This window comes from Rhizopus microsporus (genome assembly GCF_002708625.1).
Source record: "Rhizopus microsporus ATCC 52813 unplaced genomic scaffold scaffold_1, whole genome shotgun sequence".
Lineage (NCBI taxonomy): Eukaryota > Fungi > Mucoromycota > Mucoromycetes > Mucorales > Rhizopodaceae > Rhizopus > Rhizopus microsporus.
In genome coordinates, this window is record NW_019671916.1 from 1,130,989 (window position 1) to 1,144,094 (window position 13,106).

Sequence of the window (13,106 nt, forward strand, 5' to 3'; positions counted from 1 at the left end):
GACTGCTTTTATAAGACTCTTTCTTTATTTCTTTCATTCTCCTTATTATAAATTATTACATCTTCTCCTTTACTTTGCTCCACTCTCTTTTATTCATTTGGGCCCTTTTTTCTTTGTTTCCTGCGCCTACGTTTATGTTGAAGCGGAGTATCTGATAAATAGTCACAAATGACGTGTGCCATAAGCTTGACTTCATACACACCAGCACACCAACGCACCAACGCACATCACACATTTTTTTAAATCATAAAAAATTGATTTTTTTTTTTTCCTGCTTTGGAATATATTTCAATAGTAACGCGATCAAAGATGGATGACTCACTTTATGACGAATTTGGTAACTATCTTGGCCCAGATCTTGAGGAAGAAGAAGACGAGGATGTAGAACTTGAACAAGTAGAAGAAGAAGAAGAAGAAGAACAGCCACAGCAAGCTGCATTTGAACAAGATCATGTAGAAGAATCTGCCTTGATGCAAATTGATGGTGATTTTGATTACTTTTTCCATAAGGATTATATCATTTATACTTTTTTCATGTAGACATTCCTCCTAATCAAATAGTTTTACACGAAGACAAAAAATATTACCCTTCAGCTGAAGAAGTCTATGGACAAGAGGTTGAAACATTAGTTCAAGAAGAAGATACACAGCCTTTGACTGAACCTATTGTTGCTCCCATCAAAGTTCGAAAATTCAACGTATTCGAAACTGACTTACCGGAGACTCGTTATAGTAAAGAGTAAGTATATACTTTAGAAGAAATATGCTGTCATTGACATTGTTCCTATTAGGTTCATGGCTGATTTGATGAATCATCCTGATTTGATCAGAAACATTGCTATTGTCGGTCATCTTCATCACGGAAAGACATCGTTTGTAGACATGCTTATTTCTGAAACACACGACATGCCAATTAATGTTGAGCAGCCAGAGCGTTATACAGATACGCATATCTTAGAACGAGAACGTGGTGTTTCTATCAAGAGTATGCCCATGTCGCTTGTTTTACAGGACTTGAAAGATAAATCCTATCTGGTGAACATGCTGGATACACCTGGTAAGCTTCCGTTTTTTTTTTTTTTTATCAAGATACAATTCCATTGACTTGCGCTTTTATTTTAGGTCATACTAACTTCATTGATGAAGTTGTTGCAGCCACCCGGTTAGCTGATGGTGTTGTCATTGTAGTTGATATCGTAGAAGGCGTCATGGTCAATACGGAACAAGTGATCAAGCACTGTGTGCGTGAAGGTTTGGCTATGACGCTCGTTATCAATAAGATGGACAGATTAATACTCGAATTGAAGTTGCCGCCTGCTGATGCTTATTTCAAGGTACGACATGCCATTGAAGAAGTTAACACGGTGATTCGGTAAAGATAGTCTACAAAAACAATACAATCCCATTCATTCTCATTTATATTCATAGATCTACACCAGGTGGTGAAAACATTCGTCTCTCTCCTGAATTAGGTAACGTTTGCTTTGCTTCCACTCAAGTTGGTTGGATATTTTCACTTAAATCATTCGCAAGACTCTATGCTGAATCATATGAGGCTGACTTTGATGAAGACTCATTTGCCAAGAGACTTTGGGGAGACATCTACTTTAACCCTGAATCAGGTTCCTTCCACCGCAAGTCAAACAATGGTCAATTCAAACGTACATTTATCCACTTTATCTTGGAGCCTTTATACAAGTTGTACGCTCAGGTGATTGGTGAAGAGGGCGATAATTTGAAAAAGACGCTTCATTCACTTGGTATCTACTTGAAGCAAAAGGACTATCAAATGGACGTCAAGCCTTTACTCCGTCTTGTACTCACTCGATTCTTTGGTTCTACCAATGCATTTGTAAACATGATTGTTAAGCATCTTCCTTCTCCTGCTGAAAACGCAGCCCACAAGATTGAGCGCATCTATACCGGGCCTATGGACAGCCAAGTGGTAGAATCGATGAAGAAGTGTGATGCTGATGGCCCCTTGATGATTCATGTGACTAAACTCTTTAATAACGAAGAAAGCACCGGCTTCCAAGCATTCGGTCGAGTATTTAGCGGAAGCGTCAAGGCTGGACAGATCGTACGTGTGCTTGGTGAGAGCTATACGGTGGATGACGAAGAAGACATGGTCATGCAGAAAGTAGAGCATACCTGGATTTACGAGTCGCGTTACCGAGTCGAGGTTGAGGGTGTGCCTGCGGGTGGATGGGTGCTCTTGGGCGGCGTAGACAACTCCATCATGAAGACGGCCACGATCGTTGATCAAAAATCAAAGGAGGATGCATACATCTTTAAGCCACTGCGTTTCCCTACGGCTGCTACACTCAAGGTAGCTATCGAGCCTGTCAATCCATCTGAATTACCCAAGATGCTGGATGGTCTTCGAAAGGTTAACAAGAGTTATCCCATCGTGACGACCAAAGTAGAAGAATCCGGTGAGCATATTGTATTGGGTACAGGTGAACTCTATTTAGATTGCGTCTTGCATGATCTTCGTCGAATGTATGCCGAGATCGAATTAAAGGTGTCTGATCCTGTTGTACGATTCTGTGAAACTGTTGTAGAAACGTCTGCATTAAAATGCTTTGCGGAAACGCCGAATAAGAAGTAAGTTGTACCTTTGGATACCATTAAAAAATTAATCATGTGCGTGTAGGAACAAACTTACATTCATTGCCGAACCCCTCGAAAAGGGACTTGCAGAAGAGATTGAAAATGGAGAAGTCAGCATCCGTTGGCCACAAAGTAAACTCGGACGATACTTGGAATCAAAGCATGGTTATGATGTACTTGCTTCAAGATCAGTTTGGGCTTTTGGCCCTGATGATATGGGTCCTAATATGTTGATGGATGATACTTTATCTTCAGAAGTAGATAAGAAATTACTTTATTCAGTTAAAGATTCGATCCGACAAGGATTCCAATGGGGCACAAGAGAAGGCCCCCTTTGTGATGAGCGTAGGTTAAATTAAGTTCTTATGAATGCAAGACTTATTGTTGTACATAGCTATCCGTAATGTTAAATTCAAGATATTAGATGCAGTATTAGCCAACGAACCTATTTATAGAGGAGGAGGGCAGATCATTCCTACAGCACGTCGTGTTTGTTACTCTTCTTTTTTGACTGTAAGTAATGATTTGAAAAAGGGGGTGTAGTTATTTATTTTTCTGCACAGGCTACTCCTCGACTTATGGAACCTGTATATTTTGTTGAAATTCAAGCACCAGCAGACTGTGTATCTGCAGTGTATACAGTTTTACAGCGAAGACGAGGCCATGTCACAAAGGACATTCCTAAACCGGGATCACCTTTATACACAGTGCAGGCATATATTCCAGTCATTGATTCATGTGGTTTTGAAACTGATTTGAGAACACATACAGAAGGACAAGCATTTTGTCAACAAATCTTTGATCATTGGCAAATCGTTCCTGGTGATCCATTAGACACAAACATTGTCCTCAAACCTTTAGAACCCAGTCCTGCATCACATTTAGCTAGAGATTTCATGGTCAAGACAAGAAGAAGAAAGGGTCTTTCAGAGGATGTGAGCATAAACAAGTACTTTGATGATCCAATGTTATTAGCATTAGCTAATACGGATGTACTATCCATCTAAATTTGTCAAAGAATAAAAAAAAAAAAAGTATGTTTGATTGACCTTCAAACCTGTTGATATTCGGATATAATTTTCTTCCAGCAAAGGGGATCGAAAAAAAAAGAAACTTTATGGCTTAAAATAACAGATGCATCGTCTTTATGGTGTTGTATAAAAATAAACATGCACGATTGTACGCTACTGCATGCAAACAAAACAAAGTTTGTTTTTTTTTTTTTTTTTGAAAAGTAGTTATGATTTAGAGATTATTCAAACATAGATCATATATTAAAAGCATATACAAGTAAACGTTTAAGTGAGGGTACATATTTGTGTGAACTCTTGACGTTTGTGTGTGTCTGTGTATGTGTGTATATGTGTGTGTGTGTGTGATATAAAGCAAAAGAAGGAGAGAGAGGGGGGATATGACTATAGGGAATACATCTTTTCAAATGCTTGATTCTGAAGTACGCTTTCTTTAAATCTATAATAAAGCATGAGTTTACTGCAGCCTATAAGGTTGTTCTTACTTTCTTAATCGTTCATTCTCTGCTACCAGACGTTCTAGTTCAGCGAGAATGGTGGTCTGTGTTGACTTCAAGTGCTGTATATGTTGAACTGCTATAGTGGTATTAGCTCTTTTTGTTCACATCATCAAAAAGGCCAACTTACTTCTGTGCAAGAGAGCTACTTTGCTCATTTTCTTGTTTAAGCAACTTGGTAACTGGTTTCTCAACTCGTCGAATCCATCCTTGATTTGAGCTCGTCTTTTTTGTTCTGATTGGATATGAATTTGTCTCTTTAGCTCAGAATTAACCACTTTCTTTTTTGTCTGCTTTTTAGATGCTTGACGCGTTGCTGCTGTCGATGATGTGCTAACCGTGGCCGTCTCGTACAAGACAGAAGGTGATGAAGTGCAAGAAGATGACGAGTTGTCAAATAATAAAGGTGAATGGGATAAAGATAATGCATCACTGTTGCCATGGTTATTATTGTTGCTATGGATGTTGGTATTATTATTACTAGTAGTATTGTTACTATGAGGTAATTGTTGATAATCTAATGTTTGTTAAAGTTAATTTTTTATTTCTTCTTCCTCCTTTTTTTATGGTAATTCTAACCTTGCTGATACATTATTTCATTGAATAATAATGGATTTGCATTGTTAGTATTAATTTGATGATAGTCAAAATAGAGTTGGTTGGGATGGTTACTGTTATCTTCAGTCATGCTTTTTTTTCTTCTTTTTAAAAAGGAAAGTAGTGAATAATTGTGTAAATAAAAAAAAAAAAAGGATGTAAAGAAGATAAAAGGAGAGCTTTTTCTTTTCTCTTTTTATTTCGCTATTTTTATAGAATGAAAAGGAAAAAAAAACAAAAAAGGGTAAAGAGAAAAAATTATGCAAGTAATAAAAAGAAAGAAAGAGAGAGAAAAATATTTTTTTTGTTCTTTTAAACTGACAGTTTGCATACAAATTTATTTACAAAAAAAAGTGTGGATATTGAAATATAATTAGATTCTAGCCTTCTTTCTAGCCTCCCTCTTTCTTAATCTAGCAAGTCTCTTGGCTGACATTTTGGCTGCTAAAGCTTCTTGTCTTTCCTTTTCTTCCTTTATTTTCTTACGTTCTAAATTCGCTTGTTTCTTTCTCTATTATCAATCATTCAGTATCAATCCTCTATTCTTTATTATCTATCTACCTCTATTTCAGCTTTTTTCTCTTCCTTTAACTGTCTCTCTAGTGCTTTGGCCGCATTATGTCTCTCTCTTTCTTTAGTACGTTCATCCCAGCTTTTACGAAGTTGCTTAGGCTGTTGGTTACGGACAGTTGCCTTTTTTTGAACTTTCCATATTTTACCTTAAGAACTATTAATACAAGTAAAAGGGGCAACGTGGCTATTCATTTACCAGACACTCTCTTATTCACTGTATCTACAAAACCGCCAATATCTGCTTTTGTACCGTCAATGTTTGTTGCTGGCATCTAATCTATTGATCAAAAAAAGAGAAAGGGATAAAAAAAAAAACAGTAAAATTTTTCCTCTTTTATTTCAACAGCCTTTCTCCCCCGCTCGCCTTTTCAAGGGAAATATCACGTGATTTGGCCTCTGTTTACTAACATTTCTCTGGAACAGCATTTTTTCTACATCTCTTTTTTTTTATTTTTTATATAATTTATGCTTTTGCATTCATTTTATTCCATCATAAACAATCATGAATACTGAATCCACGCGTCAATACAACTTACCTAGACCGTTATCAAATACAACAACGACATTAATTAAACTAGCACATCAGCAACCATTGGTTATTCCCGATGCTCAAGAACTGTTATCAATAAAGGCTGATCTAGAAGCGCTGTTACCACTTGCTGAAAACAGAGCTCAAGATCTTAAAAGAGGACTCAATAAATTGGATGGCAATGTAAAGATTTATGACAATGGAGAAGGTAAATCTAATTGTGGCAACTCTTCATAATGATTTACATTTATATATATAGTCAATGCGGAAAACACAAAGATAAAGCAAGAATCAGGTAATACATCTAGTCCTGTTTCTTTAATTTTCAACCTTATTCTCTTTCTCTAGACGATTATTCTGATTCACTTTTTATACCAAAGAATGACCAACAGAGTAGACAAGCGTAAGCTCAGAATTCGCACATATAAATAAAATACTAAATATAATCTAGTGCATTAGAAGCCATTAGAAGAAGACGAAGACGAGAGGATACAGAGAGCGCTGATGAAGGTAAAAGATATATATATATATATATATATATAAAATACAGCTAATAACAGTATATGTAGGAGCACGACGAAGCGAATCACCTCATTTAAAAATGAAAAGAATGGAACCCTTACAACGACAGTATGCTCAAAGTATGTCACCGCCTACTCTACACAACGACTTGAAAAAGAAAAAACACGCATCACCTTCTGTCAATGCGCGGGCGCAACAGGACCAGTCAAAGGAAGAGCTGGATTTTGTCAGAGTGAAGCCAAAAGATCAGGTGCCTATCGCGACCTTTTGGACAGCAATGGAGCCCTATTTTCGTCCACTGACAGAAGAAGATCGACAGTTTCTATTGGAAAAATCAGATACAGGAAAGCCTTTTCTAATACCACCTCTTGGAGAGCATTATCTAGATCAATGGGCTAGAGAAGATCAGTTACTGCAGCAGCAAACAAAATCACCGCTTAATTCAAGGCATAGCTCTGTAGATCCTCAATCACAACAGCAGCAGCAACAGCAGCAACAACAGAAGCTAAAATATATAAAGGAGCCAATCACTGACGATCAACTACTGCAGGATGATTTAAGTTCAGGGTCGTTAACAGAACGATTACTATCTAGTCTGGTTGCTGAAGATATCATTGATCCTTCAGAACTGAAAAGGGAAGCAGATGAAGTAGACGTAGAAGAAAATACTGAAGATCAAGCTACACAAAGTAAAAGTGTGGATCGAGTATTAGAAATAGTGGATTTTGAAGAGAGATTAAAAAGAGAGCTTCGATATGCAGGGCTATTTGGAGATGATGATGTAAGAAGTTTAATGTATATTGCTTACACATACATTTATGCAAATTTATATAGGTTGACTGGAATGCAAGAGAAGATGACGAAATTTGCGCAGAATTACGTGCACTTGGGCGCGAATATAAAGAACAATTGAAAATAAATGATTACCGAAAGAAGAAGCTATTAGAAATAGTGGATTGCCAGCTGCAGTATGAACAATACAGACAGGTGTTAGATACATTAGATAATCAAGTAGAACAAGGTTACATAAAGCGATTTGTAAGTAACACGTTTATGCTGGGATTTGAACAATGACTTAACATTTGTGTGTAGCGTAACCAAAAATCAAAGAAACGTAAAGCAACTTCAGGGCAGAAATCGACTTTATCTGAAAACGCCATTTATGCAATGGAAAAAAGAAGGACATGGATCAATGCACTTGGAGAGATATTCAAAGATAAGAATCTCGTCATGCCTTCTAAATCCATTTATTCCCCAGAATCTTCAGCAACAACAACAACGGACGAAAATGATAATAATAATAATAGTAATAATAATAGTTAACATTATTATGATGTGTATATTTGTATATTAAACACCCTCCCCTTCTCTCTTCTTTCTCTTTTTTCTTTTTTCCTTGATTTATTCATTTTTCTTTTTACCAAATATTATTTTCAAAGAAGACCAAACAAAGGCAGTCAATACACCAACAGAATGCCCAACATAGGTCGATATGACGCACGAAATAGGCCATACTTGCCATTCCCTTTCCCAATCTAAAGGCAAAACAATCGCTCCAATCCATGCACCCGAAAGCGTACAGATTGCTTGAGCATAAGCATATATTTCTGAGCTTGTTGTAGGACTACAATAGACTATAAATCTCTTTTTTTCCTTCATGTGAATCAATCACCTTCACTTTGAATCTTACCTATGCTGTAAGAATACTTTAATCCAAACAGAGTCAGTCAATGATTGGAAACAAGGCATCACAGTTAATATAGACAGATAAGCTGCAAATAAAAATGTATTGGGTATTTTCCTATGTTGAATAAGATCATCTTGCTTTTGATATATGTATTATATTGTACTCTATTAGTGGTGCACCAAACAACACAGTTAATATATGAAGTACTCCAGTTGTGATAATAGTAGCCAATACACTATAAAAAGCGGATTTCTTTTATATGCATATTAATAACCTGTTTTATGCTCTTTCTTTTTGTTTGATTTTACCAAAGCTTTATCGGATGTTCCACGCAATAGATTTGACAATATGACAAGTAGTAAATGACCAGCAAATAAAATAGGGACTGTTGTCCAAAGTGTTGTTACAGGAACCTTTAATAATGATGTTGCTGGTAATTTGAAGGTGGCAGCATAATTAAGTCCAATGGCTAATAAGCTTACAAACAATTCACTTCCAAAAGGATTCATTGCCAAAAAAAAAAAATACAGAAAAGAAGTGTCCTTTTTTAAAATAGCGAAAAAGGCGCGTATCTAGAAAATAAAATAAAAAAGGGGGCGCGTATCATTCTTTTTTTTTTTTTACTTGTGTATTATTCATTACAAAATGACAACCACAATGACCAATAAAAGAGATTTCTCAGCAAGCTTTCCTGCTGATGAAGATGAGGATGACTTGATTAGACAAAGCTTAGAATTCGAACAAGACGAACAGGAAATTATAAGATTTGACGACTATATGAATCGAAAAGAGGAACACCATATTGAACCAGATCCTTTTGAAACCAATCCATCTGCCTTTCAAAACTCGCTTATAGATGCTATGGATTATATGGAAATTGAGGACGAAGAACCATTATTTGCTCTTCACGACGAAGGATTCAGTCGAACGGCCAGCACAACCAAAATTACCCTGGATACAAAAGAACAAGCCGACTACACAAAAGTGCCCCTGAGCGGCTCGTTTGTGACCGCAACCTGTCCTAGAACAGGCGTCCCTTTATACTTTCCAAAGCAAGTGGAAGGATTCAATAAGAATCGAAAGAACGACTTGTACAAGGAGGTTATTTCCAAGACCAACAAAAAGAGTCTACTGTCGACGCCTATCATTAGATTAATGCAAAATATTGAAAAAGCAAATCAAGAGCAACTAAAAAATATAGAGAGAGATATTCAGATAGATAAGAGACAAAAGAAAAAGAAAAAGATGATTGAAAAAGACAACTCGGGGCAGCTGTGGGTTGATAAGTATAGACCCAAGACATACTCTGATCTGACAGGTGATCAGCGTCTGTTTCGTGAAGTGTTAAGATGGATCAAGCAGTGGGATTTCTGTGTTTTTGGAAAACAGCCACCACAAGAAACACAGCGTGATAAAGTGATGAGAGAACTTCGGGATACACTAAATAGTAACAATAATAACAGATATTACAAAAGAGACAGAATACAAAAGGCAAGAAAGAAAGATATTAGAAAGAAAAGGAAATTAAATACGGTTATATAGAGCAATGATTCTTTAAAACGCCCAGAGAAAAAGATTCTGCTACTCTCTGGTCCACCAGGCTTTGGTAAAACGACGCTTGCGCATGTGATAGCTAAGCTATCGGGTTACAACATTATTGAAGTCAATGCAAGTGATGATCGTACGGGAGATGTTGTAAAGACAAAAATCAAATCAGCACTGGAAATGCAAGCTATCATAAGAGATTCAAACACAGAGGAGGATGGCAAGCGCACCATGACAATGAGCCAAAAGCCAAATCTTTTGATTATTGATGAAATTGATGGAGTCAGCGGTAGCTCTGGAAGTAGTGGGACAGATGTATGTAAAAAGTTAACTTGGAAGAATGTTATTTACAGTTTCCCAATATAGAGTTTTATACAGCAATTAGTACAGCTGGCAAGTGTAGAGATAGAAGAGGACAAGAAAAAAAGAACCAAATCAAAACCATTACTGAGACCTATCATATGTATTTGTAATGACGCGTAGGTTTTCAAGAGATATATACAGAATATATACAGAAAACTAAGATATTCTAGATATACGCCTGTCCTTCGTCCCTTGAGGGCCATTGCGCACTCAATACAGTTTAGAAAAGTGCCAATGATGACCATTGCAAAACGATTAGAGTACATTTGTGAGAATGAAGGATTAGAGACAGATCAAAGAACGCTCTGTATGTTGGCAGAGATAACAGATGGTGATATTCGAAGCTGCCTAAACACGTTACAGGTTTGGTATCATTATATATATATAATAGATTTCAGCAATAACACATATTGTAGTTTATTCGATCTAAAAGCAGAGTGTTTAAAAGAGAAATGCTAAACGAAGTAGGACTCGGCAAAAAGGATATGACACAATCTTTATTTTCAGTGTGGGAAAGTTTGTTCTGTAAACCAAGCTCACATCAAAAGACCTCTGTTCAGACCGGTAAGCTTGAAAAGCTCAACCAAAAAGTATACGCATGTATTGACTTGTGTAAACATGATAGAAAAGGACGGAAGATACCTTAATCGATTAACAGAGTCTATTGCTTCCAACGGTGAAATCGAACGTATCATGCAAGGATGTTTTGAGTCTTATCCATTGATGAGATTTCATGATGTAGCTATGCAAAAAGTGGTTAGAATTAGCGAATGGCTTGACTTTTATGACCAACTCAATCATCGTACATCAGAACGACAAGAGTTTGAATTGTATAAATACTTACCGTACCCTCTTGTTAACTTCCATCGATTCTTTGCTGGCACAACCATGCAGGAACATCGGGTGGAGTATCCTAGAATGGACTATCAAGTCTTTTCAGCAAAAAAGCAGTTTGAAAATCTCATTGAAATATTCTTGTCTGGTGTTGGTGCAACTAAACGAAGATATTTAAACAAGACTATTATCAGCAAAGAGTTTGTGCCTCGCTTGATGCATGTCATCTCGCCTGATCTAAGGCCAGTGAATAAGCAATTGATTAAACCAGAGGAAAAGAAAGTGCTTGCGAGACTGGTAGACATTATGATTGAATACGGGTTATCATTCATACAAGAAAGGACAGAGGATGGACAGTTTTTATATAAGCTTGAACCGTAAGTCATAATAGACTGTAAAATAATAATGGATCTAAAAGGTATCTATAGGCCTGTTGAGCAATTGCTACAGTTCGAATTATCAAGTCCAAAGGCAATTTTACCAAGGCAGTATGCAGTTAGACAAATGATCGCACAAGAGGTAGGTTCATTCTATATATAGTCTATCCGATATTTAGTGTTCTTCTAGATTGAAAAAGAGATTTTGAAAAGAAAAGAGAATATGCTTGCTTTACGTGGAGGAGTGAAAAAGGCGCCAGTTGATGAAAGGTAAATAGATTAAATATGAATTTAATAAGTTGCTAACCAACTTTAATCAAGTCCTGTCATAAAGAAAGTACAAAACAAGCCTGAAAAGGTAGCTGTTGATTTCTTTGGTCGACCCATTGTAAAGCAAAAACAAAAGCAATCATCAAATAAGATGGATGGTAATATTAAAGAAAGATATTTGAAAAGGTATTAACCGTGAATATTTATATAGTGGACAATTCCCAAGATACAGCCAAGCCTGTTGTAAGTTATAAATATCATGAAGGCTTTTCCAACGCAGTTAGGAAGCCTATGACTGTACAGATGTTCCTTTAATAAAATCACAAGCAGTACATGTTTGTCGCTTTCTTTCATTAATTAGTGTACATTGAGGACACATCCAGTGATCAGAATCTGATGCAGTAGGTCTTTGAAACAGACAAACCTCACATACCAAAACGAGGGGCTGGTTCCGAAATGTACAAGCAGAACAAATCCAGGCATCCTTCTCGTGTGGTGTAACACAACCCTTTTTCTGATTTCTGTCGTCACCATGATCTGTTTCAAGTCTTCGTTTGTTTCGTCTATCCTTTGTCACATTTTCTTCATCATCACTACTTTCAATAACAATCGTTTGACTCCCACCGCACCACAACTTGTCTTGAAGTCTTCTTTGAGCCGCCATTGCAGCCAATTGAGACGGTGATATATTGCTATCATCACCAATGCCACCTAAACGAACTCCACCAGTAGGTAACATCAACTTGCTGAGCCTTTGTCGTTTCTCTGCCGCTGCTGCAGCTGCAATACGAAGGTTGGAAGGTAAAGAAGAAGATGTGCCTAGTCTATGGCCCTTGGAATAAAATCCTTCGCCATGATAGCCTGATGCCATCAACATCTCCGTCTCTGTTTTTAGTTCTTCCAATAGCTTATAAAACTGTGCATCGTGCGGTCCTCTGACGATATGCGCTATTCTAAATAATATGTTACATTATACGCAGCCTCCCATAAAAAGCAAGGACTTACTCATGAAGTAAAGTGCCCAGAATATCTTCGTATTCTAAAAACTGTGTATCGTCAAAATGTGGTCTGAGTCTTAGGTTGATCTTCCAGCCACTGTTAACATTAACTCCTTTAAAGCGTGCCGTTAATACAGTTGTCAAATAGACAAGTAAAAAACAAACCTAGTAGATTTGGATTGGTAGGAAAGAATTCACATAGATGCTTAATGGTCCAAGATCTCTTTACAAGTATCGGCTTTACTTGTGACGTAAGTCTTTTGAGTATATTTAAGGCTGTTTCCGAGTTCTTTTTCCTAGTTAAAACTTTATATTCTTTAACAGGTTCATCTATGGTCATTAAGAAGCAACAACAGAAAAAAAAACCTTATCTCATTGTTTTTATGTTCCGCTAAAAACCAACTGTAACGGAGATTGTTCCACTATAAAATAAAGTTTTGGAAATTCAACATCATACATTCTTTTTTTTTTTTCCTTTTAACTGTTTCAATGGATAAAAGAAGAAGAAGTAGTTCTTTTTCTACTACTTCACCAAAGGATATCCCGGTGAGGATTATTGATGATGAGATCATACCCTCGAGATCATACTATTCAGCTCATCTTCATGTAGACTCAAAAAAGAAGCTGCATATATATAAATGTCATCATAACCTGACGCATACATACACAC

General features: G+C 36.7%; 7 protein-coding genes across 7 annotated transcripts; 3 read left to right on the top strand and 4 right to left on the bottom strand.

The window, feature by feature from the left end:
• Positions 1–38: 38 nt before the first annotated feature.
• RHIMIDRAFT_253749 (putative 116 kDa U5 small nuclear ribonucleoprotein component) lies at positions 39–3,842 on the top strand. The gene is made up of 8 exons (XM_023611046.1): positions 39–484; positions 541–739; positions 792–1,057; positions 1,123–1,372; positions 1,429–2,607; positions 2,657–2,958; positions 3,008–3,126; positions 3,177–3,842. Exons 1-8 carry the CDS (start codon positions 310–312, stop codon positions 3,618–3,620), a joined length of 2,934 nt encoding a protein of 977 aa, XP_023471059.1. The 5' UTR covers positions 39–309; the 3' UTR covers positions 3,621–3,842.
• Positions 3,828–5,025, bottom strand: RHIMIDRAFT_288266 (HLH-domain-containing protein). The gene is made up of 4 exons (XM_023613547.1): positions 4,721–5,025; positions 4,272–4,658; positions 4,130–4,220; positions 3,828–4,083 (listed from the first exon to the last, which is right to left on the bottom strand). Exons 1-4 carry the CDS (start codon positions 4,827–4,829, stop codon positions 4,029–4,031), a joined length of 642 nt encoding a protein of 213 aa, XP_023471060.1. The 5' UTR covers positions 4,830–5,025; the 3' UTR covers positions 3,828–4,028.
• Positions 5,026–5,111: 86 nt separating this feature from the next.
• Positions 5,112–5,583, bottom strand: RHIMIDRAFT_232786 (uncharacterized protein; the record flags this gene model as incomplete). Its single annotated transcript, XM_023607813.1, has 3 exons — positions 5,112–5,249; positions 5,300–5,457; positions 5,508–5,583. 3 exons carry the CDS (start codon positions 5,581–5,583, stop codon positions 5,112–5,114), a joined length of 372 nt encoding a protein of 123 aa, XP_023471061.1.
• Positions 5,584–5,813: 230 nt separating this feature from the next.
• RHIMIDRAFT_288267 (uncharacterized protein) lies at positions 5,814–7,685 on the top strand (the record flags this gene model as incomplete). Its single annotated transcript, XM_023613548.1, has 7 exons — positions 5,814–6,048; positions 6,100–6,135; positions 6,189–6,243; positions 6,292–6,350; positions 6,410–7,143; positions 7,197–7,400; positions 7,455–7,685. 7 exons carry the CDS (start codon positions 5,814–5,816, stop codon positions 7,683–7,685), a joined length of 1,554 nt encoding a protein of 517 aa, XP_023471062.1.
• Positions 7,659–8,587, bottom strand: RHIMIDRAFT_288268 (uncharacterized protein). Its single transcript, XM_023613549.1, has 4 exons — positions 8,358–8,587; positions 8,213–8,301; positions 8,053–8,163; positions 7,659–7,986 (listed from the first exon to the last, which is right to left on the bottom strand). The coding sequence occupies exons 1-4, from the start codon at positions 8,556–8,558 to the stop codon at positions 7,764–7,766; spliced, it is 624 nt and encodes a 207-aa protein (XP_023471063.1). The 5' UTR covers positions 8,559–8,587; the 3' UTR covers positions 7,659–7,763.
• A 707-nt stretch (positions 8,588–9,294) lies between these two features.
• RHIMIDRAFT_284925 (P-loop containing nucleoside triphosphate hydrolase protein) lies at positions 9,295–11,442 on the top strand (the record flags this gene model as incomplete). The annotated part of the gene is made up of 8 exons (XM_023613222.1): positions 9,295–9,465; positions 9,592–9,909; positions 9,961–10,073; positions 10,128–10,320; positions 10,374–10,521; positions 10,583–11,168; positions 11,220–11,310; positions 11,359–11,442. 8 exons carry the CDS (start codon positions 9,295–9,297, stop codon positions 11,440–11,442), a joined length of 1,704 nt encoding a protein of 567 aa, XP_023471064.1.
• A 285-nt stretch (positions 11,443–11,727) lies between these two features.
• RHIMIDRAFT_196106 (WLM-domain-containing protein) lies at positions 11,728–12,776 on the bottom strand (the record flags this gene model as incomplete). The annotated part of the gene is made up of 3 exons (XM_023606095.1): positions 11,728–12,391; positions 12,444–12,546; positions 12,602–12,776. 3 exons carry the CDS (start codon positions 12,774–12,776, stop codon positions 11,728–11,730), a joined length of 942 nt encoding a protein of 313 aa, XP_023471065.1.
• Positions 12,777–13,106: the final 330 nt, after the last annotated feature.